This window comes from Argiope bruennichi, chromosome 6 (genome assembly GCF_947563725.1).
Source record: "Argiope bruennichi chromosome 6, qqArgBrue1.1, whole genome shotgun sequence".
Taxonomy (NCBI): Eukaryota; Metazoa; Arthropoda; class Arachnida; order Araneae; family Araneidae; genus Argiope; species Argiope bruennichi.
Window position 1 is genome coordinate 77,302,860 of NC_079156.1, and position 27,513 is coordinate 77,330,372.

Sequence of the window (27,513 nt, forward strand, 5' to 3'; positions counted from 1 at the left end):
TTGAAGAAAAGTATAAATTTTATTGTTGAGGAATGCTGAAATCATAAGAGTGAAGCATATGAATATACAAGTGAAGTGTACTTTTTGGTTCATGTAATGGGAAACAAAAATGCTTTGCAAAAAATGCAAATGCTAGTAATAATCTATATAGCTCAACAACAAAGACATGCATTTAACAAAAATATACTTTGGAACCTTTTCTGACCAGTTCGGTGGTATAATTTAAAATTGTTTAATTTTAAGAATACTGTCAAATAGTACTTATCAAAAATTGAATTTTTTCACAAAACAAGATAACAAATATACATTCTCATAATTTAAATATGCATATCTACTTCAACAATTATCAAGCTAACCACAGTATAGATATGAAGAACTTTTCACAATATTTTTATAAGATTCACTTTTAAAGGTTCATATCATAAGCATATGACACAAAACGAAATGTCATTTTTCATTGCAACAACACCATTACAAATAACATTGACAAGTATGCAAAATATCTACTATTACTTAAGCAGAATAGTTGATCACGTAAAAAGAAAATAAGCCCTTTAAATTTAGTTTTAGTGTACAAAAGTTCAGCAAAAATGTGCCTCTGTCTTACAAATCTCAAAATCATGATCATCAAAAATCCATTGATCATTTCAGCTGATTTCAAAGCAGAAAGATTTCCAGAAGCTGAATAATTATATAGATGAATAAAAGAGCAGCTAATGTTAAATACTGTATCCAGATAGTACATGTTTAAGATTAAAAAATTTGTTGAAGTTCATTAGTTAAAGAAAAAAGTATTCACTCATAAAATAAAATACAAATACGTTAAATATACCAAAATTCTTGAATAAAATGAAGAAAAAAAAATGTCCAATTTATTTTCAGATACTTATATGTAACTGTAACTTTTCAATGTAGTATTGACCAAAAATGCAGGCACCTGATTTTCATGAGGAAAGTAAATTGCATGGACGGATGCCTAATTAAACCGATAAAAATGCATTAAATTGCATAAAAAATAATCGATAATTTTATATTTGTATTTTCGCGATTGTTTATTTGACAATGTACTAAAGAAATGTATATACAATACTTTTCAAAAAGTATTAACAAAAGTAAAATAATTAATGAAGATTCAAAATTCAGCTGATGGGAAATAGTATTTATAATTTTATACTTACATGTTAAGATACTCTTCACATACGAGCTTCTTAAACAATAGTTTCTGATCCATATCATGTCAAATAGAGCAATTTGGAAAATGTAAAAGGTCTTATTTTCAGATATTTATTCTTATTACATTTTTAAAAAACACATTTTGATTTATAACATTCCATTACAATTTTATACATAACATAGTTAACTATGCTTCTTTTTTGTTTATCCTTACTTAAAGCTTCATTGTCCTTCCTACTGCCTTTTTTCTCCCCCTCAATCAAAATGTATATTTGAGGATGATAAAAGAAATTTCATTCACAGGTAGGGTCATGGAATATTTATGCAGCCAAAATAAAACTCTGAATTAAAAAAAAAATTCAGAAGACTGTTTTTTATAAATAGATAAAAAACACTCTCTTTTTATTATAGGCAATCTTTGGAGCAATGTCACAGAATAGCAGAAGACAAAGTTCAGTGAGATGCTACATGACATGTGAAGTTATATTCATCGTATGACTGTGATTTGACTTTATTCTTTCCTTAATAAAAGATTTTTATTCATAACTTAAATTTTTCTGAATAATGAATAGTTTCACCACATAATAATTCAAATTGAAAAAATAACCTAAAACCCAACTAATGGAGGATAGGCAAAAAATTAAATAACCTATAAAACTTATATTGTATCCTTTTATTCATTTGTAAATTATTCATTTTTAATAAACTCTTTGAAAAAATTTGTTTAATATATAAATATGTATAACGTTTCTTATCCCAAGACCAGAAGTATAATATGAACAGATGAAAATATCTGAAATTCCCTGTAAAATAAATTTACTTATTGTTTCAGTTCGATTTAATGATCACAAATGAATTATATCATGCTTAAAAATATACTTCAAAATAACATAAAATGACTCATTTATAATACAATTAATGCCAAAAAATATCTAAATAAATGTGTTAGATGGTCATGAATACAATGAATTTTAATTTGATATCAAACTGTTACTGAAAATCAGGAAACAAATTAATATTAGTATCAGTTTTCCAGATTTTTAACAGTTGAAATACATAAAATTAAATCTATATTTTAGTTATATACACAAGAGAACATATGTTCCCAGTCAGTAAAAAGTATTACAAAAGCAAAAATCAGCATATATTCAACAGCATTTTAAAAATATAAATGAATATTAACTAACAGCTGTATGACTACAATGTTAAAATACAAAGATTTTAAACTGAGAAATATTCATGAGAATATTACTCAAAAGTTATTTACACATATCCTACATAAAGATATAAGTTATTAATAAATCTGATTAAAACCAATAATGTGAATTTAGAATATAACTTGATGCTTGAAACACATTTAAAATATCCATTGAATTAAGAGTGAAACAAAAGCACCCTGATTCTTCTTTTCTTTACAACAGAAGGTCACAATTTCAAGCAGCAAAGTCCTAAATAAAGTTTTTAAAAAAAATTAAATTCCTTCTTTGAAATTCATTATTTCTTATAGATACATTCCACTTATAACTTTTTAAATATATGCAATGAAAGACCTATAAGTTTAATTTCTTTTCATATACATTGCTAAACCTAGCATTTTGCATTGCTTGCATTAAAATTAAACGTTTAAATGTTAATTATATAAATATTTCCATAGAAAGTCATGATGAGCAATAAGCATCTTAATCATAAATTGTCAGATTTAAAAAAAATCTAATTAAATCCACAGTTAAATTTGAACAATATGCATTTTATGTGTACATAAAATCAAGCAGTAAAAATTACACACATTTCTTTCTATAAAATACAAGATAGTTATAATAATCTAACACATAAAAAATATTTCATGTGATTTTAATAAATAATAAAGAATCCTATACTTAGTATTGAGTTTTTTTTTATTTGTGTACTTATTTTTGTCCAAAATATGACTTACTTATTTGCATAAAACAAAAATACTAGTACTTTTTTTTGATGTAAAATGGCTAGATAGTTTGAATTATTTTTTTTTTAAAGTAAAAATCAAATTTGGATCTCAAACTGAAATATTTAAGCACAATGTTTTATGTTTGATTATACTGCATCAGTGTGTAAAAATTATGTGTGATGTTAAATATCTGTGTGTAAAAATTTTTATATCATGCCAAAAGAATACCAACCTAAAAACATTAATATGTTACAAAAATATACAGACATATTTGAACTATCTAAAAGCATTATATTAATTATAAATTGAAAAATTTATATGAAATTTTGCTCAATCATACAAGAGTTATGAAAATATTGGTTGCATACAATCAATCTTCCCACTTTGTCAAGCACAGTTATATAAAAGGAAATAATTTTTTTTTTAATGTTTTAGAAATAATTTTGAAAGACTTATTAAAATTAAAGAAAAAAATGAATAAATTGGTATTAATAAAGCATTTTTTCTTTCTTTTTTAAAAATGATGAAAATTTGATTTTATGTGATGACATGCTACTAAGTTTGGAAGAAAAAGAGCAAAATTTTAGAAAAATTATTGGAAATCTAATTAAAATCTTGAAAAACTTATATGTAAAACTTAAAAGTGCATACATTCAGAACTAAGTTTAATGGTTTTTCTTAAGAGAAGCAATTTGGAAGATTTTTGCATGCCACAATTTATTATTTTAATTATTGAACTATTCAATGATTTTCAGTCTTCCCCACATATATGCTTTAAAGGGGACTGAACATCCTAATAGCTAAGCTTTGGTTTTGAGCTGAAAAATTCTAGGTTTGAAACCCACTACTACTGAAGTGTCTTCATGCATACAGGTCAGGTACATATTACATTCATTACATATAGTATTCCTCTGATTGTGCGGTACAGAAGTTTAACCAGCAGAAGAAGGAGAAGAAGAGATATACCAGCTCAGATGCCATCCTTATCATCTGCCAGAGTTCAAAATTACCAGATCCATTTCAAAATAACCCGCATGTTACTTCAAAATGGGATATAAATATAAATAAATATGCTCATAAAGCGTAAGTTCTTAAAAATATGCTGTCTTGATTAAATGCTATGTAATGTGCATAAAAAAGAAAATTGAAGTTAAAACAAAATATCAAGAATAATAAGAAACAGAATAACCTATCATACATTCAATCTCATAATACAAATTATATAATCTAACAACACAAATTTTAAAACAAACCTCAACTTAATATATATTCTTTACTTAATAGCTGCAAATTATAATAATTTAACATAAAAAAAAGTGTAAAGATTTTAAATATTAAATTATTTTCAAGAAATTTCTAATGCTGAGAATAACTAATATAAATAATACTTAAAAAATACATATATCTTTAAACAAATGAATAAAATTATGTTATTTATATCTTACAATATATATATATATATAAATTGGGTGAAGAAAATTGCTGATTGATAAGAAATTTGACGAATTGAAAGTTGCATATTTGCATTACCTTATTTTGAAAAATTAAATAAATTTCAATATTTTTTTACAAATTTATTTAGTTTTTCAAAAATTTAAATTTAATTAAATTACAAAATTATTACTAAAAATTTATCACTAAAATATTTTAGATTTCTTAAGAGTCATCATTTCTTATACAGAAATGAAAAATAAATATGGAAAATAGATTACCTCTTCTTCCCAGCCTTCACTAGCTCCAGCTAACTGATAATGTTTCTTCCTTAGTCCGGCTAATTTTACTCTTTCTTTAACTAACATACTTTCCAGTTCTAAAACACGTACCTAGGTAAAATGTTTATAAAAAAAATTCAGATTATAGAAACAAGTAACTATTAAAAAGTAAATACATTTAGTAGAGTATCTCTAAATTCTGAACACAATAAGAAAGTAATAAATATAATAAAACAAAGGATTCAAAATAAAACAAAGGACAGCTGTATGAAGGTTGAAAATTCATCGTCCGATGTCACCAACTTAGTGGTATGGGATGAGTGAAGGATAGAACCTGGGACCTTTTGGTTAGCAGTCCAGTAACTAACCGATTATACCAAAACAGCTGCTCGGGTAGAAGAGCTGTTACTGGCTTATATGCTATTCACCACATAACAACTATCTAAAGTTTTAGGATATAAAAGAAAAACTTCTTAAAAAACATCCTAAACTTTACATAAGAAATGTGAATTCATTAATTATATTCGTAATACATTATTCTCAACTAGCTCTTAATTTACGAACAAAACTTTTCACCTACAAAACTATTAATAATTTTAAGAAACTTCTTGGAATGTATCAAACAAATTTTGCTGAAAAATAAAAATATTTATGGGTTTATGCAAACTTTAATGAAAATCATTAAAATAAGAAATTTGAGTAGACAAACAAACAGCAAACATTTTAGTGATTGAAATGTTTCTAAAATTGTTATTTTAAAAAAGGGGAACAAAAGTAAAAATATACCTGAGATTCAACCTCCAATCGCTTTGCCTGATGAAGAGTAAGTTTTGAAAAATCCATTTCCTCTGAAATTAAAAAAAATCATATGTTTTTAAAATAAAATTTTCAAAGAATAGGAAGAAAATGATTCATAGCTATAAACAGCTTAATAGTAATACTGTGAGATTTTTTTTTATTGTTACATCATTAATAACAAGAAAAATGGAAAATTTATTAATGAATTATCAATAACTTTTGGTTTTGTAGGTATTTTTATATCCTTAAGAGTTAATAATTCAATTTTTAAAAGACATTAAAATAGAGAAAGCACAGTTAAACATTTTATACAGGTAAGTAATGTATTAAAATAAGTATAAGATATACATACCAGATTCTTCAACCATTTCAGCACAACTTTTAGCCGTTGCAACAACTTGCCCAGTTGCTTCGGTTACTTGTTTAGAAGCTTGAGAAACTTTGAGCATTTTCTCACTACCTCTCTCAGCTTTCACACGAGAAGCAATAACAAGCTGTGCAGTAGCTGCAGCTATTTGCTGAGAGGCCACCACCAATTCTTCAAACTTTGTCTGTTTACTAACAACTTTGTCAGCAGCATTGCTATAATAATGAATAAAATCTGTGTAAAGCTTAAATATATACAAAGTACTTCATTCATAATAATGCCAAAATTTAAAACATACTTAGATATGCAACAATGTTTTATTATTGATTTACCAGTAAATAAAATTTTACTAAAACAAAAACAGATACAGTATATTTCAATTGAACAGTATTTAATTATCTTTCATACAGAAATTTCATATGAAGAATCTTGTACATTTCAAAGCATACAATCATTTGAAATGTAAAATTGACATTACAAATAGTGAGTACTGACTGATAAAATAACAATGAAATTACAATGCTATGAGTACTGACTGATAAAATAACAATGCAATTACAATGCTATGCATGATCACACTAAATATCAACTAAATACAACTTTAATTCTCCAAGTGGATGGATTGCACTCCAAGTTGAACTGGTCCTTCATTTTTAATGTTTAGTACTAAAGAAGATAAATTAAACTTAATTGCCATTTCTTTATTTTTAAATTTAAAACTAAGTGTAGGAGTAAATAAAAATAGTACTAAGTAAGCTACTGCTAGTAGTAGTAATATGGAAACTAGTAGAAACTAATAGTACTACTTACTACTTTCCCAGTATTAAATAGTTCATTGTATGTCAAAAAGTATGGTTTACTCACAGAGTTAATTTTACAAAACTGAAAGTTAATAGATGAAAATAATTGGCCACTTCAAAGATTAATGAACTCTTAAAGAATAACTTACACTAGAAACCTTGCTCCTAAGCCCACCACTTTCGCAGCTGAGATAAGACCTTCTGTCCACCTATGATTTCGATTATAAAATTCCTTAATTGATGCTGTTCCCTAAATAATAAAAGCAATGACAAATAAATGCTTATAATCAAATTACTGCAGCATTTGTTAAGTTAATTTTTCTAAGGTAAGGTAGTTTTATTTTGGAGTTTTAAAATTTCCATTAACTAAAATAACATATATAACATATCTTATTACAATATAATTCCAATTCCGACAAGCAGCAAAACCTAATTAGATCACAGATTTTTACAAGATAATTTGCACTTCAACATAATAATTAAGTTAAATTTAAACTTTAAAAAGAAAAAAAAGACAAATAAGAAATAATTTATGTGGCTAAAACATTTCTTGAAAGAGAAACTGTAAGCGAGCTGAAGTACAATAAAAACTGCTGAAAAGAAGATCAATACAACAATGTCAAATTGAAATAAAACCGTAATAAAAAGATGGATTTTTGGAGAAAATGGCGCTATTAATTAAAGTAATCATAAATTACTGCATCATATATTAAGAAAATAAAATACATAAAATCTACAAAAACTTACCTTTCCTTGAGAAACAATTTCTTCTTGAAGCAGTTTAGATGCATGAACAAGTACTTTAATAGCCTGAAATATTTAAAATCCTCACTATTTAATTTGAAAATAAAATATTCAGAGCCACAAATTTTCAACAGAGACTAGAATAAAATATTATATATCTACAATATTTAACACATGTTTGCCCAAATTTTTCATGAGAAATATCTTTCCATTTTAGCATATATTTTTTTTATTGCTGATATTGGAATCTATTTGAAATAACATGATAAAGGGAATTGGATCCATGATTACCACAGATGAAAGTAAAAGTAAAATAGAGAATTTAATCAAATAAATATTATTGCTTTAATTATTGAAAAATGCAGTACCAATTCAAAAGTTTCAAAAAGATAAAAAAATTGTTCTTTGAATTTAATATTTAGATTTGGAATGAATAATAATTATTCTTCAACAAAAAGGATTGATTGAAGGAAAAAAACATGAAGTATTGTGAATTAGCTTTAAAAATAATTCAGCACATAAGTTATATATTTAATACATTATTTTTATGTTAAACTTAATAAAAGAACTCTTAATTCAAATTTATATATTTCTTTTTCTGCTTTTTTTTTTTTTTTGTCAGAAATGAATATACACAGTATTCTAAATAGAAGGTATACATAAACAAATTTAAAAGACATCTCATTTTAAAAATACAAAATCTTCAAATCCATTTTTAAATAAATATCATCTTAATCTAAACTACTCTTTTCCATTTTCTGTCCAATATATACTACAGTATAAATTCCTTTTACACCTGTGTCCCTTTCTTAAAATTAGACTTCAATTCTGAAATATAGAAAATCCCATCACAATTTAAAGATACAGAAAAATTTTTTTTTTTAAAGAACTGGATGGGTAATCACAACATTCTTATTTTAAACATGAGCATTAACAATACTATCAATATCAATCTCATGTTTTAATTTAGCCAACATATTAAGTTTACATATTCTCAGTTATGTATAGAGTTGTAAAAAATTTAAACTTTATTTAAAAAAAATCATAATTATTATTATATAAAATCCATATATAACTGACTACATTCATTCAACCATGGAGTTTAAATCTTTAAGAACAACTCTCTTTTATAAAATAAAAAATTATGTAACATATTCAAGTTCCAAACTTTTTTTCCTTTCAAAATATCAAGTAACAGAAAGGAATGGTGAAAAGAGAGAATTCTATCTGTTAAAATATTCCATGTATATTCATTATTACAGTTAATTTTGTTTTGTTTTGTTTTGGGGAAGTTGCTTAAATGATTCATACAATTCAAGCCAATCAGTAACAAAACAAAATATTTTAAACGATTCTTTTCTATATTCATTGACAGAAATGAAGGAAATCAAAATAACTTTTAGGATCCTTTTTATGGAATCCTAAAAACCAGAAGAAAACAAATATTATCAATATATGCAAGGAAATATTTTACTTTTCATGAAACAAAGTCTGCTGCATGAGTCATTAAGGAAATAAACTATAATTTATGAAATAGTACAATAAAAAAATTGAGGAAATTATAATATATTTCAAGAAATTTTGAATAAAATCTACAGACTGGGGAAGTATCATCACACACTTAAAGGCAAGCATTACAATACTAACAACAAATCACAGGTTTAAATTCCTATGCAAACATTTTTATTAAAATAAACAAGTTAGAGATATAAAATTATAAACTTACATCTAAGTTATACAGAGCAAATTAATTGGTTGGATTTAACTTAGAGACAAATGAACTATCAATAAAACAATGAGTGAAACAGCAAGCTAGTAACTCACAACATAAATCTGGAATATTTTACCTGCATTAGATTTGTGCATGAATCTAAGATCTTGCTATTAACTTCTAGCTTCATACCAGAGTCACCAGCTTTGCTACTATTTAGCAATTCCTAAAAATGCACAAGTTTTAAAAATTAACAACAAAAGAAAAAAAATTACAAAGTGCAATGTTGTATGCAGGAATTCATCAAAACAAAATATTTATCTTAAAGACTTTCCAACTAATAATAAACAAGTACGTGAATGCATATTGGAACTTTATAGGATGGCCCATTTGACCAAGAATTACCAAATTTAGAACAAATATAAATTTAAAAGTGAGGATTTACAATTTGGAATTATTTTTCAAATTCCAATTAAAATTCAAGGAAGATTTTAGCATTATTAGAATAATTCCCAAAAATATATAATTGCAAAAAATTGATTTTTCCAACATTTGAAGCATATATTTTTTTTAATAATATTAATTTAATTGAGCAATTTTTTCTTAAATTTACACAAACTTAAAAAAAAAAAAAAAATGCACAGTTTTCAACACACTATTTGACTGTTGAAATGAAATTTAAATAATTTTCATTTGTTCATTCAGCACTTAATCATGATTTTCTTCCATTATTGAAAGCCAAAGATAGACACAATATAGATTAAAGAATTTTAAAAAAAAGTTGAACTAATAAATATGTCAAATAAATAATAATAAATTATGCCAAACATAAACATTGATGAATAAAATAAATATGATTTGCTGAACAATAAGATGAATAAATTTATATAAAAAATGTCTGAGATATTAAAAATATTATAGAATTATTAGGTAAAAGAAAATTAATGGATCCAAAGAATGATAAAACTGAATTCCGAAAACAATGAAATCTGCACTTTTGCAGAAATGTGTCATGTCTGTAAGGAAGGAAGATTCCTAATTAACTGCATAGTTTATATGAGGAATCGGGAAGTGAAAATACACTATTGTAAAGACATGTGGAATCTGACCATATTAAGAAAATTCATATCATAATATCATAAATTCCTATCATGTAACGCTGACAAATATTTTGTTGAGGAAGTCATGAACATCAAATTATGGATAAGAGATTTTAAAAATATGAACTGCAACTAATATTCACTGTAAACCAGCTGAATATCAAAAAATAAAAAAAAGTAAAGTAAATACTAACTTAAAGCTTTAAAATTAAAATTTTCAACTTTGCTCTATCATGACAATAAATAACATCATGATACCTGTATTCTTCGAGCAGCCTCTTCAATATCAATATCCATCTGTTTCAGCTCTCTTTCAATAATATCACCAAGCTTTTGAGATTGCTCTTGAGACATATTAGGCACTAATACTTCCATAATTTTCATAGTATTTGAAATTTCTGCAGAAACTTTGTTAAAAACTTCCAAAACTTTTTCAGTATCTGAAAATAACATCTCAGTAAAATTTCATACATAAACTGTCTATCTTAGGATATAAATAATATTTTATCATATGATAAATTAATGTTAAATTAATAAGTTTAACACAAAGTAAAACAGAAACATTAATAAGGAATTTTTTTCTATTTGGTCATAATATTAAATTAGGGAGAATGGTTTCTAGGGGACTTTCTTGTATTTATCCACTAAAGGCTATAATCCCCCCCACATGAAAATTGGGGACTTTAGGCAACACTGAAGGCATCACAAATACACAGATTTTATTATTGTAAGAAAAGCAAATTGAGGTAAGGTGCAAGGGTGAAAACACATGTATAATGTTCCACCCACCAACTTTGTACCTTCATATACAGTAACAAAATTTCCCAAATGCATTTTCTGAGATATGTAATATAGTGAAAAAAATTGAACATTTGTTTTGGATGCCTTCTTTTCAACCAATTTCAAACAAATTTAAAGTGAATTCAAAATTTCAGTAATAAGAAAATTTCAGTAATTTCATTAAGTAAGTCAATGCATTTTTGAGTTATCCTATTTCATAAACATTCAAATATACACACCAACAGAAATTAATCAGAATGTTAAGTAAAAAGTTTGTTATAAATTAGAAGATTGACTTATAGAACTGAAGCCAAGAATAACATATGATCCACCAGTAATTATTTATTTCTCTTTTATTAGCAGTCTTCTGGGGATTTCTATTGCAACAACAATCAATGAAACAGCCCTCCTCCCTTTATTTAATTTATACCGCTTTCTAAAAAAGAAATCAAAGGCCATTTTTAGCTGCAATATAAGAAAGTTTTTTTTTTTCTGAAAATTTTTGTTCAATATATAAGCATTTTATTTAACAGACAAAAACCATTTTTCTATTGAAAATCAAAGAGGTCCCCAAAAGTTCTATATGTGAGTGTGTGTGTTGCACCATATTAAAATAATATGAAACATAAATGCAATTAGCAATTTATATGATTTTCAATAATGCTCATGTCTTTAAAAAGAATAGAAAAGAAAGCCTATAAATAAAAGATTAAGTTTAAATAATGTGTTACTTTTTTTTTTCTCCCATTTCTTTCATCTCAAATATTAAAGAATTTCTTAACAACAGAGCATGAATGGCATTAAAAATACAGAATAGTGAAATAGTGATCTATTTAAATAAAATTTATAGATATGCACAACTAATTAGAGACATTGAACTTCAAACTGATTACCTTCAGACTGAAGAACTCTGAACAAATTCACTCCTGACACACCTAACTGCTTACATGATTGAGCAAGTTCTATGAAAGATTTAAAAAAAAGTAATAATTAAAATAAACAGCATAAGTAAATCTAACTATTCAATAAACATTTTTTATAATGAAGATCATGAAAGCCAACTATGAGAAATAAAACAGATTATAAACAAAGTGTAGTATTATATTCAAACCTGAGTCTTAAATGCAAAACACAAATTATTTGATATTTACTATTTACAAGGAATTCTATGAGTTTCCTTTTGCCAATAATTTGCAATACAATATTTCTGCTTAAATTGGTCTTCTACGATTTCAATAACCATATGCAATTCATTTTATCAAATATGCAACCATATGCAATTCATTTTGAGTGCAATTCAAAAATGCACTCAATATTTTTGAAGGAGAGGAATTATTTGAAGGTGAGGACAAAAATATTTTCCATTACTTCATTTGAATACATTAATTTTAAATAAATAAAGAAGATCAATATAGTTTGTCAATGGATTCTGAGACGACCACATTTCGACGACTCCATCCAATTAAGGGGCGAGACTCGGAGCGATGAGTGCATTTCTGGTATTCCCTTTGACCTTGGATTTTCCCTATTACATACTAGTAAATGTAAACATCTCCTCCTTTCATCTTTCCTTTCACCCCTATTTAAAGAATTAAACCCATCCTAACGCATGTGCAAAAACGCGGAGGGTTTTACAATCCGTTAACGAACTATAATAACAAATTTCTTTTTATACTTACGGTCACCTAATTCAATATTTGGTGAAGCATTTGATGTAGCTTTACCCTCAACAATCACATTAGTTAACAAATGGGTAAACGTCATGGTTGACTGCAAAATATCTTCAATATCTACAGAAAAAAATTTAATTAAAATCTTCATTGCTGCCTTTTTAATTCATCAGATGCAAACTTTTTAATCATTAAAAAATAAAATAATACCACTAATTTAATTACGAATACAATATACATATCAAGAAATAATATTTTAAGAAATCTTACCATCTGGATCTTTGACAAATTTCATATAAGCATTTTCAAATTTTTCGGCATTTAATGTTATGTTGCTTAACTGTTGCAAAAAATTTTCTACAGAGAGAAAGTAAAAAAATGTATGATTAACAAAAACAAAAATACAAAAACAAGCTTTAGAGAAAATCAAATTGCATTCAGAAAAAAGTGCACCAAAATATTAAAAATATTTTGTGTACATAAATTTTAAAACTTTATGCATTATATGTGTCATACATTTTAATTAATCACTTTTATTATATACAACAAAAATGTTCATGTTATTAAGTAGATAGATATTACTAATCATCAAATTACTAATAAGTTTTTTTTCCCACATGTAAACTTTGAGAGCAAAACAAGATATGTTCAGATTTTTCAATTATAAATGAGCCAACATTTTTAATAGAAGATAGTACTTGAAAGTAAAACACTCAAAATAAAAGTACTCATTTAAATAATACACATAAATGAAATTCATCCATCACCTACTTACCAAAAGTAAGATATTTTATATGATAATTATTATTTGACTGGGAGAAAATATGTGAAAAAAATAATAAATTTTGGTATGCTAATTGATAAATTTAAGTAAGGAAATTCTGTATTCATGCCAGTAATTAATTTTAAATAAAAATTAACCCCTTTATTTACTAAAAATAATCATTACTGATATAGAATAAGAACATTTAATTCAAACAAAAATATGAAAGAAATAGTTGATATTGAAGCAACTAACCTGGAGGGCAGTTAGTCACGGATAAAACAGGATTATCAAAGTCATCTACCGCAACCTGGACTATATGTTCTGCTTCCTTGAATACACAATCTGCAAAATGGATGTATTTTTGAATATTTCATATATTATTATTATTATATATATACAGTACAGTATTTAAATACAGTACATAAAAAAAAACAATTCAATGAGAAAATATTATAGGCATTTATTATAGAATAGTCAATAGTAAATGGATTTTATTAACTAATTCATAAGTATAGCAAAATTAAAATAAACTAGCAATATATATATATGCTTAAAGCCATGTTACAAGAAATACTAATTTGAAACCAGTGTTTAAATTGATCTTATTAACTCTTCACAAAAATTAAATTAACATTTTCACTGAAAAGATCAGAAATGTGATTAGAAATGAATATATTATTTTTATTAAATAAACTTTATTTTTATGTATACCTTTCCTTCCTAATTAAAAAGAATATGGATTACAGTTTTAAGACAATTCAATAAGTCTGTTTTAGATATTTTTGGAGTTTAGGTTAGATATTTCTCTAAACTATACTTCATAAAGTAACAATATGAAAAAAAAATCTGTCATAATTTATACAAAGCACAAAATACTAAATAAATTCATTAAAAATTTTTAATCTTTTTGCTCCTCTTAATTTTATTCATTATTTAATACATGAAGTAAAGTACAACAAACCTACAGCTTTTGAATAAATAAGTACTGCTCATATATAATATGTCATATACAGAGAATTAAATTTATCTTGTGACACAATGTAAGTACTAATTTTTTTAACTTAAAGTTGAAATTTTGAAATTAAAAATAGTCAACATTTTTAAAATAATATTTTTTTTCTATATAATAACATAACATAGTAAAAAAAAAATATTTTACAATACAACAAAATACTTCTTTTAATACCTTGAAAAGCAGCAAACATTTTATTTTTACATTTTTCAAGAAAGCAAAAAAACTTTTGATATTTACTTAAAGAAACAATTCATCATAAGCAAGGTATAATTAATCACAATCAAAATTAACATAAGCATATAAGTTAATAAATTTTGAAACTATATTTAATTTCAAAATAGAAAGAACTGGTTAATGACACAAATATTTTTTTCCTGCATGTTAGATTTCAGGAACAGATTGTGATAATTAGCTGAAAATGTGCAAAAATAAATAATTTTGCAAATAATACAGCAAAGATTAATAGTAATATTTAAACAAGACAGATTAGTGCTAAGTATATTCACTGAAGCAAATTAAATTACAGGTTGTGCAATAGAAATGTAAGTAGAAACATATTTCTAAGGAAGGATACGGTCAATTTATTTTTTAAAAGGTGAAAATAGAGATTAAAATTTATATAAATAAAAATATTGCAAATAAATAAAAGTAAAATTGAAATAACTTATGAATAATAATTTAAGATACAAGTTGCAAAGTCAACTTGTCATTAAATAATTATGTTAAAATATTCATATTTTTTAAAACTTTGCTTGTTTAATATGTGATAAGTAAAAAAAAAATATCTCACTTAAATAGGAAAATTTTTTATTTGATTCCTTTTTATTCTGTTCTTCTAAAGAAGCATATTGATCTTTTGCATCTTTCAGTTTTACATCAAGCTCTTGCACAGTTCCAGTCACACTATTTAATTCTGTTTCGAGAATAGAAAATTCAGACTTCATGGCAGAAAGTTTCTCTTGAAGCTCCTGTATAAAACATCAAATATGTATGAATATAATAATAAAATTCATTAATATAAATTTCATTACATGTTCAGTTATACTTTGACTTTTTCTTTCTGATTTTTTTTAAATAAAAAAAAAAAAAAAGAAATACTACTTTTACTGAAATTTCTACTATCATGTCTCGCACACATATAGATTCTAGTCAATTTTCGCAAAAGGTGCCCCTCCAAAAAAAAAAAAAAAAAAAGTGTTAAAAATTATTTTTAGTGTTTTTTTTTATTTTTTTATTTTAGTATTTTTATTTTTAATCAACATCAAATAAAAACAACTGTTAAAGCATGCACAAAGAGTTGGCAATATAAATAACACAGAGTCAATACATTTCATAAATTGTAATATGAATATTTTTTCTAAATGTTCTGCCTAAATAACTTATAATCTATTGAAACAACTATGATGAGCATGAAACTACAGTCTTATAAAAATACGTATAGCAATAGCTGTATTGTTTAGCAGCACATTTTATTTTGACTATAACTGGTACAATATTAAAAAAATCTTTCTATAATCTTTTTTTTTTTTTAATTTTAATAAGATACGTAAAGAAAAATCCAAACTTATAATAATCATTGCAAATAATAAATAGAATTATTAAAATATGGGTCAGTTTTAAAACTGTAATATATGAAAAATCAATAATGCTAAAAACAGAATTTATAAAAGTATAATAATAAATTCAAACAAAGTGAAAAAAATAATAAAAAAACATTTCTCTTGAAAAAATTTCAAATAAAATCCTTTCAGGAAGAAAAACTGAATAATGTTTTTTATCATGCTCAATTTTTAATACAAGATTCAGGTCCCTAAATATACAAAGGAGTAAGATTACAAACAAAGATAGCATCATTGTTGAGAGTGCATTTGAATTCAGAATCAAAAGACTTTTTTGTGATTTAATTATTTTGCTGATAAAAAAAGGTACTGTTTCAACTTCAAAGTACTTTTCATAGGGGGAAAAAAAAAAGATTAGATAACATTTTATTGCACTTTTTAAAAAAATCCAAGAGAAACAGAAAAGAAGTAATAAAGTTCAAATAAACAAAATACCAAATTCATCTTCAATAGATTTTCTTTCTCTTCAGATAAAGCACTCATTTGTAATTCATAACTTTCAGTTTTCTGCAGTTTTTCAGTTTCTGTATTTCTGACAGATTTAAGCTCATTTACCATCTGATTTAAAGACTAAGTAAAAAAGAAAAACAAAATATATATTTTTTTTAATTTAAAAAAAAAATGCACACACACACAAAAAATTATATTACTTATAAAAATAATAAAACAAATCAATTTATTTCAGCTATTGGATATATACTCACTTTCTTTTCTAATTCAACAGTTTCTAATGATGTCTTTAATGCAGTATTTTGCTTGTCACATTCAGCTTTCTAAAGAGAAGATTGAATAAAAATGTTAATTTTATAAAATAATGCATTTAAAAAAAACAGCAAAAAACACTTTGCTGATTAGTACTTACACCTCTAATAAGAGCTATATGTTCTTCACGAAGCTTGCCATACACTTCTTTCATTTTAATAAACTTTTCTTCTTGAGACTTAGCTTTTTCTTTTCAATAAAAAAAATAATAAATCAGATATTACACAGATTAAGATAATAAGTGTTAAATACGATCTATAATGTCTGAACAATCTATACAACTCTTTTAACATCTTTCAGGTTGCTCAACAGCAATCAAATACTTAAACAATTCTCTGTTAAAATGACATACACTTTAACAGTTTAAATAATTCTGTTTAAGTTGTCAAATTTCGAATATTGACTGATAAGTTGATTTTTACATACTTTATTAATTTGTCATATTTCAATGAAACTTAAAAATCAGCAATTTTACATTCTGCTAATATTGAAAAAAAAAAAAAAAGTTACAGATGAAATATGGCAACAAAAAAAAAATTTAATTTGATTATTAGAAGCAATGACACTATTTACCACAAATTCCATCAAAGCAAAAAAACTTACAATTGTTAAATAAAGAATAATACTTGTTTTGAAAAGAAAAAAGGTCTTTTGAAGGCAGATACATAATATTCAATTCAAAATATTAAACTTAAATTTTATAAATAATTATAAACGTATTAGTTTTTAATAAAAAAAAAATACAACAAATGAAAACATGCAAGCAATTTTCTTATACCGTGTAATACAATTGCAAAAATTTTCCATAAAAATATGCACATAAAATAATAATAAATTCAACTAACTTTCAGCTTCCGAAAGTTTCAATACAATTTCTTGTGTTTCATTTTCAGATACAGTACATTGAGAAAGTCTTTCATTTTCCTACAAACAAAGAAAAACACAATTCAAATGGAAATGAGCAATTGAAGTATATCAAAAAAATTTTAAATAATGGCAGAAAGTTCCCAAAATATTTTGCAATTTTTTTATTACTTTTAGTAAATATGGAGGGAAGTGAAAATTATTATTAAGATTTGAATTAAACCTTTAAATAATATCAAAATTCAACAAATTGCATACTTAGTTAAATGCAAAAATAAAGGAATGGTCAAATATGCAATGAAATGAGAAACATTCATTCCACATTGGGGAAAGAAAAAAAAAATCCAACAAAGCATTACACAAACAGAAAAGTTTTTTTAGTTCATAGAATTCCCAGCCTTTATCATTTACCTTTCATATTACCATATACTTGCACTAAAATGTGCCACAAATTATTAACATTTAAAAAACTTTCTAAAACATGCTGCCAATTTACACGAGATTTGAGTAATTATGTAGATGAGATATTTCACAGGATAACAGCCTGTCTAGATAATCATATCTTTAAGTTTTTATATAAGAAGAAGAAAACACAGCATGCATGGAAAAAAAAGTATGCCACTCCTATCAAAAGCTTATTGATTACAAAAAATATAGAAGCGTCAAAATAATAATGCATTTCAAAAAATTTCATAATTTTTTTTAAATTACATAAAAATAAAGAAAAATTATTTTCATAAAGATAAATATACATTCAGAAAACAATTATTATTTTTTTCTTTATAGAATATCTCATACATACAGTTAATTTAAAATTTATACCTAGATGTAACAGAAAAAAATCTTATTTTCAATTTTACTCAATACTTTTATTAAAATTAGATTCATTAAACCCCCCCCCCAAAAAAATAAAGGAATAAATTTCATAAATATTCACAAAAGCATGCAACATCAAGAATTCCATAATATAGCAACTTACATCTTTCAGATGCTGAATAATTCGATCCTGTTCTGCAATTTGTGATTCGAGGCCAACCATTTGTCGTTTAAGATCATCAATTTTCCTTTCATACTGAATAAAAAAATAAAATATTATTGAAAAAAATCTGTATATTTAAGTCATTCTATGAAATGCAAAAGTCACTTTCAGCAAAAACGAACAAATTTTTCTATATATACAAAACAATAATATGATAAAAGTTTGCAAACTGGCATTTTAAATGTTCTTAAAAAATTTCTTCTATCAATAAAAGAATCCAAAATAATAAACAAGAAAGTAATATGTCACCAACTTAAAATGGAAACTTACTAAGAAATGGTATCAGTTTTAATTAAAAACAATGCTTGGAATGTATGATTGTTAATTTGTTTCTATATTTACGTAATTTTTATAAGGAAATACAAAGCTGGTAATGGTGGGGGACTTTCATTATTATGCTGACAACTATCATATAATGTTTGCTCCTTATAAAATGAGATTACAAAGTTCTAAAATTCAGAATATGAATCATTAAAAGAATTCATAAATTCCCAATCATTCTTCAAAACACATAATTTTTAAATATCTTTACTATTCAACCATTATTAATAAGAAAAATCTTAATTATGTAAAGCAAAAAAGATGCCTTCTTAAATATTTGAATTTTATAATATCAACAAATATCGATTTTTGGAAAACTTTAGAAATTGGCACTCAGGGTAAGTGAATAGTGAACATAATTCTAGACTTAACCTAATTTTTTAAGGAAAAGGATCTACAATTGAAAAAAAAAAAAATTACAGCATTCCAAAGAAAAATTAAAAAGTGTTATTACAAAATATTTTTCCACACAGGCGGTGTAAGTTTCATATAATAAAAAATTATTATTCATTTAAATATTACAGATTTTAATTGAATTAACTTGTCATAATTTAACACAAAAATAAAATCTATTAGCATTTATGATATTTTTCTATTATCTATCTTGCCAAAATTAATAAAAATTTAAAAGGTAACAGATATATTGGTAAATTTCTTAATTATTAAATTACACTGCTTCACAAAAGCATAGAGTACACAAATTTTAAACTTCAAAATCATTACTCACAAAAAAAGTCTTTATTTACCAAAGACATAATATATTTGTATCAAATTTATAAAAATATATGATCATTAATCATACCTCAATTCGAATTCTTTGTATGTCCATTTTCAATAATTCAATCTCTCTATGCAACTTTTCAATCAGCATATCCCTAGGGAGAAGAAAAAAAGAACACATTAATATTATTACTAACTGATATAAGCACAGTTTTTGAAACCAGATTGAGAATTTGAACCAATTTTTAAAAAAAAGAAAAAAAGAATACATTTTTTAAAAAATCTATCTCACTATTATTTTTTATGTTGTTGTTGTTGTTTCTTATGGAACTTGCCATAGGCAAGCCCGCTGTTCGAAGATAGCGGATTTAGGCCTGGGGGGGGGGGGGAGCGCCTCTTGTTTCTATAGTAGCGCCATCTAGGGCCAAGAGAACGACTTAGCTACACACACGTCACAACCCTTTTTACGGGGCAGACTTCATTCACGCATTTCATTCACTCAACCACAGATCGTAATTTAGATCCGAATCAGAGAACGATCACCCCTGATCCAGTATCCCCAGTGGTATTACTCTCGACATGGAGGACTTTGTGACCACGGCAGATTTAACGCGCGTCAGCCACCAAGCACGCGTGGAATCTTCGGCCGGCGGGGTTCGAACTCACAACGTAAGGAACGCGAATCCGACGCTATACCAACCAGGCTATCCCGGCCTTTTATTATTTTTTATTATATACATTAGTGAAATGTCCTTGTATTAATTGACAAAAAAAAAATTTATGACAGAAATATATGAAATTATATTTAAACATAACAGAAGTTTCAGTCATACTTTTCAGATACTTGATCAGGAGAACTAGCCCCATTCCTCTGATGGTGATCATTTTTCAGAAGAATACCATCAAGAACATCAGGACTTGGCTGCAAAAGAAAGCATAACAGAGTTTTGTGAGAAGGGATGGGGGATAGTAAATTTAAAAACTGAACAAAGATATATTTCATAATCTAAAAGAATTTTTAAAAAAAAATTAAATTTCTAAACATAAAATGAGTGCATTTATTTTTTTTAAAAATTTAACATACAAATAAAAAATATATTTATATGCTTCGATATATGCTTTAAAAAATTATACTCATGTAATCATTTTTTAAAAAGTTAATACTAAATTGTATTATTAATAGAAAGATATTAACTTACACAAGCTTTTGGCACAGTAGTATCAATCAAATTCATATCAACTGTTTCATTTTCTGGGGTATCTGAATGAGGTGGCAATATAACAACAGGACTCACATGAGCACTTAAATCTGAAGCTATCAAGAAGTTTGGAGGCTTCTAAATTAAAAATTATGAAAAGTTACATTTCTAAATTAAAAATTTTCAGTGACATTTTAATTCAATAAATTAGTTTGTATTAAGGCACACATAGTTTAATATACACAGGATATCCATTTGCAGTTAATTTATAAAACATTATTAAATGGCATATGCATCTCATAAAGAAACGGTCTAAATGAAATGATTACATTTTATGCAGTTTGAATCAATAAATGTTTCGATGAATAACGAACTTTTACATAGATCCTTTTTTAGTGAGTCATATTTAATAAAATATTCTTGAGACACTAATAATTTAAATTAAAAAAAGTTCTACTCTTGAGTTTTAATGTTTTAAATAAAAAAGTTTCTCTCTTTAAAACTGACTGAGTTATAAAAATTTAAATGTCTCTATTCCATAAAAATGCATGATTTTACACCTCACCATTGACCATCTTAAAGAAAATACACCAATCAGCACTTGGGACTTTTCCCAAGACTGGTCATCTAAAATAATGATATTCAAAGCTTTGTAACTCACTCAGGCTTGATCAAAGATTGAAATGTTAAGAGTGTAAAGATGATTGTATGAAATATAATTTATAAGATCAAAGGATTGTATAAAATTTAGACTTCATAATTGTTTTCAGAAGTACATTTACTGATTGAAGTTAAATAAAATATCATTTATTGCTTTTAAATCTTTTTGAAGGTTAAGCGAAATTTTACGATGGATAGAGAAATATTTATTGAATTTCTTTGAAATATTGCATAAATTATTAAAAACATATTATGTGATAAACATAAGATTACAATGCTGAAGGATTCAATTTTCTGTAGTCGTATTTTTTAAAAATATATGTTCGGTTTCAACAAAAAAGTTTTCCTATTTATTGAAGTTTTATCTCTTCCATTTCAAATTCAAATTTAAATCCTACTTCAGCTGATTGAAAATTAGAGAGATATAGATTTAATGAACAAAATATTGTAAGGCTTTTATAATAATATAAGTTATATGACTATCAAAATTTGACGCTTAAAAATATTTTGCTGAAGAAGCTACTAAGAGATCAAGGTACACAAATATTTAATTGAAAATTTTAGAGAGCACTACTTCCGGTGAACCAGCTGGTCACCAAAGGTGGCCAGTATGAAACAAATTCTATAACATAGTTAAAACTAAGATAAGTAAAAATGTTGGTAAAAATTGATCTAGCAATAGATATTTATAATTTTAAAATGTTAACAAGAAAATAACAGTTACACTCATACAAAAATTACAACATTAAAAAAATGATAGTAAAAAAAGGAAAATATCCAGATTAATTTCTAATTATTAATTAATAACACAAAAAAGTCATAACCTAGAGCAAACATACATCCATACAATTGAACATAGCATTTATGAAATAAAAAAGAAAAATTCATAAAATTTTCAGCAAAATGTAAATTTACCAATTACTTTTCCCAGCATAAAAAAAATAAAAAGAATTTTAATATTCATTCAACATACAAAAACTTTTGTACATAAAAATATCTTTTATAGCCACATATGAATTTAACATATAATCATTAAATATAAAATACTTGTTAGTATTTTATTAAAACTACACATTTGCATCATATAAAACAAAGATACTGCATATTTTAAAATATAAGCTGATTCGTGTAAAAGCTGAAAATACAATTTTTACTTCAAAAATTTACCCAAAATTCAAAAATTTATACACAAACCAATTTCCATCAATCCATATATATATATATATATATATAGATAGATAGATAGATATAGATATACATATTAATCCTATAACATTTAAACATGTTGCCATGAAAAAAATATTATCAAGCCAGAAAAACAAGATAGAATTTTTTCCAATTAAATTGCTATAAAGTAAAATGCCAATTATCTGGTTTGCCAGTTGGCAATGATGTTTTAAATCTGATAGTTGCCATCTGAAGCTAGCAGATTCCCCCCCCCCTTCAATTGCTGTCTTGTATACAATCTGTTGTATCTGTGCTTGTCTTATTATATATGTCTGTTTTTTGAATGATGAGTGGGAACAGAAATTCTTATACAACAAACGTTAACCTCAGATGATTGCATTTGCAGAAAATTCTGATAGAAACATGGCTGCTTGGCATTTCATCGCAAATCTTCCATGTGATGCAATAAACCATCAAATATAAACTTATTTGAAGATAAAATAACTCATTTTCACAAAAAAAACTAACTAGCTTCATTTATTTATATAACCCTTAAAAACTAAAGAAATAAAAAGTTTTTTATTTGGTGATGTTTAAGAACTTATTTATTGTGTTTGGCTAATGAAAATACACTTATGTCTTTTAAGAAATTAGTGGGTCCATATAAGCCAGCATGATAGCTTAACTTCTGAAAAGTTCTTGGCTTATGCTAAAAAAATATATATAATACATATAACTAATGCAGTTATAAATTGATTATAATTTCATGGTTCAGTTTATACTTACTTCTGGTAGCAAAGGAACATGAATGAGATGTTTAAAGTACTGTAGATTACTTGCACTCAAATAAAATTGTTGCAATCTAAAAAAACCGAAACATGGAAATTTATTTTAATTATATAAAAAATTATATAATCTAGATAAAGTTTACCAAATATCAGATAAAAAATGCTAACTTTTTAAATTGCTGAAGAAACCTTTCTCTATGCCCAGTAAGAGTATCTGGGGGAAGAGCTAAAAAAAAAAAAGAGCACATTAATATTTAAATTTAAAATTCATTAAAATATAAATTTCAACAACAGTTAAATTTTTAAAAATCAATAGTCAATTGAAATAAAACACTATTTATGCATTATTAACAGATATTTAGAATTACCAGTGGAGTATAACACTATGCAAATTTATATACCTGCATGAAGCTTGAAGAGAACTTTTACTGTATAATCATACAACTGACTTGAATCTTGTATACATGGAATTAATGGTGCAAGACGACACTGCCCACAGTTTGTCATAGAATTAGATCTGGACATGTCTAATGACCCAAAAACTGAAAGAAAAAAAAAAAAACTCTGTAAATATTTTTCTAAATAAGTGAGTTGCATAATACTTTAAATCAAGATAATTAACAATATTTACTCATAACAAGGGAAAAAAATAAGTAAAATCGCATGCATCATACATAATATACACAGTTGCCTTTTTTCAGAATAATTTACTTCTAATGAACCTCCCAATTTAAGTAAAAAGTGAATATATGAATTTAGATGCTGAAACAGAAGAAATATTACTATATTTATTGTTATTTTCAAAAGGATTTTTTTTTTTTTTCCTGATTTATAAGTTGTGATGATTGGACAACAATATAAGATGAGGTAGTAAGCAAAATAATTACCAGCTGCTTGTAAAGAAAGTATTTCATCCATATAGTCAAAAAATTCACAGCTCAATTGAAAGCTGAAATAACAAATAAAATAAAATTAGATATTTATTTCAAAATATTTACTTGTAATTTTATCATCTGGAGTTAAATACTTTGCAACTTACAATACATTGACATCTCGTTCACCAATATCATCTAACTGTTCATCTGTAACTGATAAATTACCAGGAAATCTAGGATTCTAAAATGCAAAGCATGCACAAAATGTTAATGCAAATATTCAATTAAATATATTTCATTAATATTATATATATATATATATATATTAATATTAATTATATATATTTCAATAAAAATTCTTAAAACAGTTTATGAAAAATCTTAACTTACTTTTCTGTGAAATTCTAACTTAGAAATTAGAAGATTACAGTAACATTGGATTAGGCGCCCATAACCATCTTTCAGTAAACCCTAAAGATACGTATTACATACATTAAAGGAGAAAGAATAAAAAAATAAAAAAAAAATGTTATTTACATTTTTAAAAAGTACAAATTTACAATATAATACATTTTTCTTAATGTTTAAAAACAATTTTAAGCATAGATTCAATTTATTTTATTTAAAAATATTTTAAATGAAGCAGTTTTCTTTCTAAACAATAAAAAAACTTTTGTAAATAATAATTACTATTAAAGAGAAGATGCATAAAAGAAAATCTAATTTTGATTTAGAAATTACAATAAAATAAATTACTGATAAACTTTTACAGCAGTGGTGTTATATTTTAAAATAAAGGTTATTAATTCTTTCAGTTTTCAATTAATTTAAAACAGTAAAAGCTATGTTACTTTTACTTTTGAACTACTGTCATATTTACATGAATATAATTCAATATTTATACATATATATATATATTTTACTTACCCATAATTTTCCCAAATCTTTTATACTGGTCTGATATTTTTGGGAATCTAAGATTGCCTTATAAAATAAAATATTAACAATTATTAAAAAGTCATTACACATTAATTATTAGCTAATTAGGTAAAATAAATGCACTAAAAGTTCTTAAAATAAGTTGTTGAGATAAAAATAAACATACAAGTAAATTATTCATGTCATAATACACAACATATCAAGAAATTAGACAATTTAAAATGAATTTTTAATTTTTAAAACAGTATGACCTATTCACTTACATTATGGTGCCCTTCTCTGATAACTTTATGAAGCACATGACAAAATTTCCAGCAAACTATTGGGTTTCCCTGCAATGGCAATTTCATAACAACACTCCAAAAAGTACCGGCTCCTTTCTCAGTGAAAGTGCCAATAATTGCAGCTAGAATTGCTAAGGAGATACTTCAGATTTCAACTATACAGTTTTACAATTACAATACAGTTAAAATATTTCATCAAATTTTAAAATGCATGAAAACAATTAGTTTTATTATTAGTATTGAAAACAGACAACAACAAAAAAAAAAACTTAATAAATTGGCAATCATCGCCAATATTCACTGGTATGTGACAATTTCAAATTAAATTCATAAAAAAAATTATAGAAATATATATATTATGAATTTTTTAAAAAAAAAATAGATCTATGAAATAACTTAACAATTTTTTCATTAGTTTGTTCCAATTGTAATTAGTAATGCACTTATCATCAATGTATTTAATGAAGCAATAATCACAAATGTATCAAATAAAATTATGAAGGGTGGAAAACTCCTAATACCATGCTTTCTTATTATAAATAAGTAAATAATTTTTCAATAAAACAAGCTTATCATACCACATCTTAAATAAAAGTTATTACTAAACTAATAAATGATGTAAGCAAAAATATACTGATCCAACATGCAATATACATGTCTTCAGCAGGAAAAAAATTCATCAAATAATTTACTACACATAATCATTATGACATTTTTATAAATTTTGAAGAAAAAAAAATATTTGTTGATATATAGTGATTCATTTAAATATGAATAACTTAAAAATATTTTACAAAACATGGCAGCTTATCTTTGAAAAATAAAAAGGATACAACGAACATGTTTTTCTTTGACAGGAGACTCCTGACAGTTGATTGCTTTAGATATACTTATACTCTAGAATAGGAAATAAAATTAATAATTAACAACAAAAAGCATATTTAAGTATTGAAGCACAATACTTTTATGTTGAAACAAACAATTCTTATGTTTATTCAAATAAATTATGAATAATTATCTAATCAAATTAATAACCAATATATAATATTAAATTATGTAAGAACAAATCGTTTTTTACAGAAATAATATTTAAATAATGATAACCATTGACATTTTGGTTCAGAAAAGAAATTCATCCTATGTAACTAGAATAGCAAATATGTTAAATCTTCTATGAAGAAAACTTTTCACGTTCCAATAATGTGATGACTAAATAAGCGTGAACAGTGAACTCGAGTGTTTTGCCTTCAGACAATCAGTTCTGCATGACGGACACATACCAGAGCAACATGCATAAGGCGTTAACATCAAAGGAATTCTTAATACTATGAAAAATTATTTAACAGTCATTCACCTGTGATCGCTCAAAATTTTCTCTTTCAGCATCAAGACTATTACTTTTTCTCTGTGGAAGAACCTTGGAAAGCGGCAAAGCACACATATTAATCTAATTGAAAAGTTCTTGGCAATGAATGACAGCTGTTGTTTTCTTTTTAAAAAAATGAATAGAGGACTTCCGCAATTTCCGCCTTGGTCTAATTGACACAAGGTACTTTTGAAATCAATTATTCACATTCAGAATAAGTTAAAGGGGGAAAAATCACTATAATTTGATTTTTGGTCTTTGAAATTGGTGTAAATACAGGAAAAGGATGTTACTCATATTATAAACAAACACTCAAAAAATATTCCACAGCTGTCTTTTTACTTTTCAAT

The 27,513-nt window shown here is 25.1% G+C and overlaps 1 protein-coding gene across 1 annotated transcript; it reads right to left on the reverse strand.

Annotated features, from left to right (window-relative positions):
• On the reverse strand, positions 1-27,513 carry LOC129971672 (huntingtin-interacting protein 1-like). The gene is made up of 31 exons (XM_056085648.1): positions 27,152-27,513; positions 26,631-26,694; positions 25,777-25,919; positions 25,502-25,558; positions 24,965-25,045; positions 24,739-24,815; positions 24,587-24,648; positions 24,101-24,241; positions 23,868-23,925; positions 23,698-23,773; positions 21,085-21,222; positions 20,719-20,807; positions 19,968-20,040; positions 18,785-18,877; positions 17,787-17,865; positions 17,042-17,130; positions 16,884-16,952; positions 16,615-16,749; positions 15,351-15,528; positions 13,798-13,887; positions 13,050-13,136; positions 12,789-12,899; positions 12,003-12,071; positions 10,588-10,769; positions 9,366-9,455; positions 7,522-7,584; positions 6,924-7,024; positions 5,960-6,189; positions 5,596-5,657; positions 4,810-4,920; positions 1-2,621 (listed from the first exon to the last, which is right to left on the reverse strand). The coding sequence occupies exons 1-31, from the start codon at positions 27,236-27,238 to the stop codon at positions 2,607-2,609; spliced, it is 3,000 nt and encodes a 999-aa protein (XP_055941623.1). The 5' UTR covers positions 27,239-27,513; the 3' UTR covers positions 1-2,606.

Bases quoted from the DNA above. Each gene is read 5' to 3' on its own strand.
- LOC129971672 (XM_056085648.1), bottom strand. From the start codon at position 27,238: ATGTGTGCTTTGCCGCTTTCCAAGGTTCTTCCACAGAGAAAAAGTAAT. The intron at 16,750-16,883 runs GTGAGTATATAT...TTTTTTACTTAG, and splicing joins CTGTTGAATTAGAAAAGAAA to TCTTTAAATCAGATGGTAAA. The intron at 7,585-9,365 runs GTAAAATATTCC...TAAATATTTCAG, and splicing joins CATGCACAAATCTAATGCAG to GCTATTAAAGTACTTGTTCA.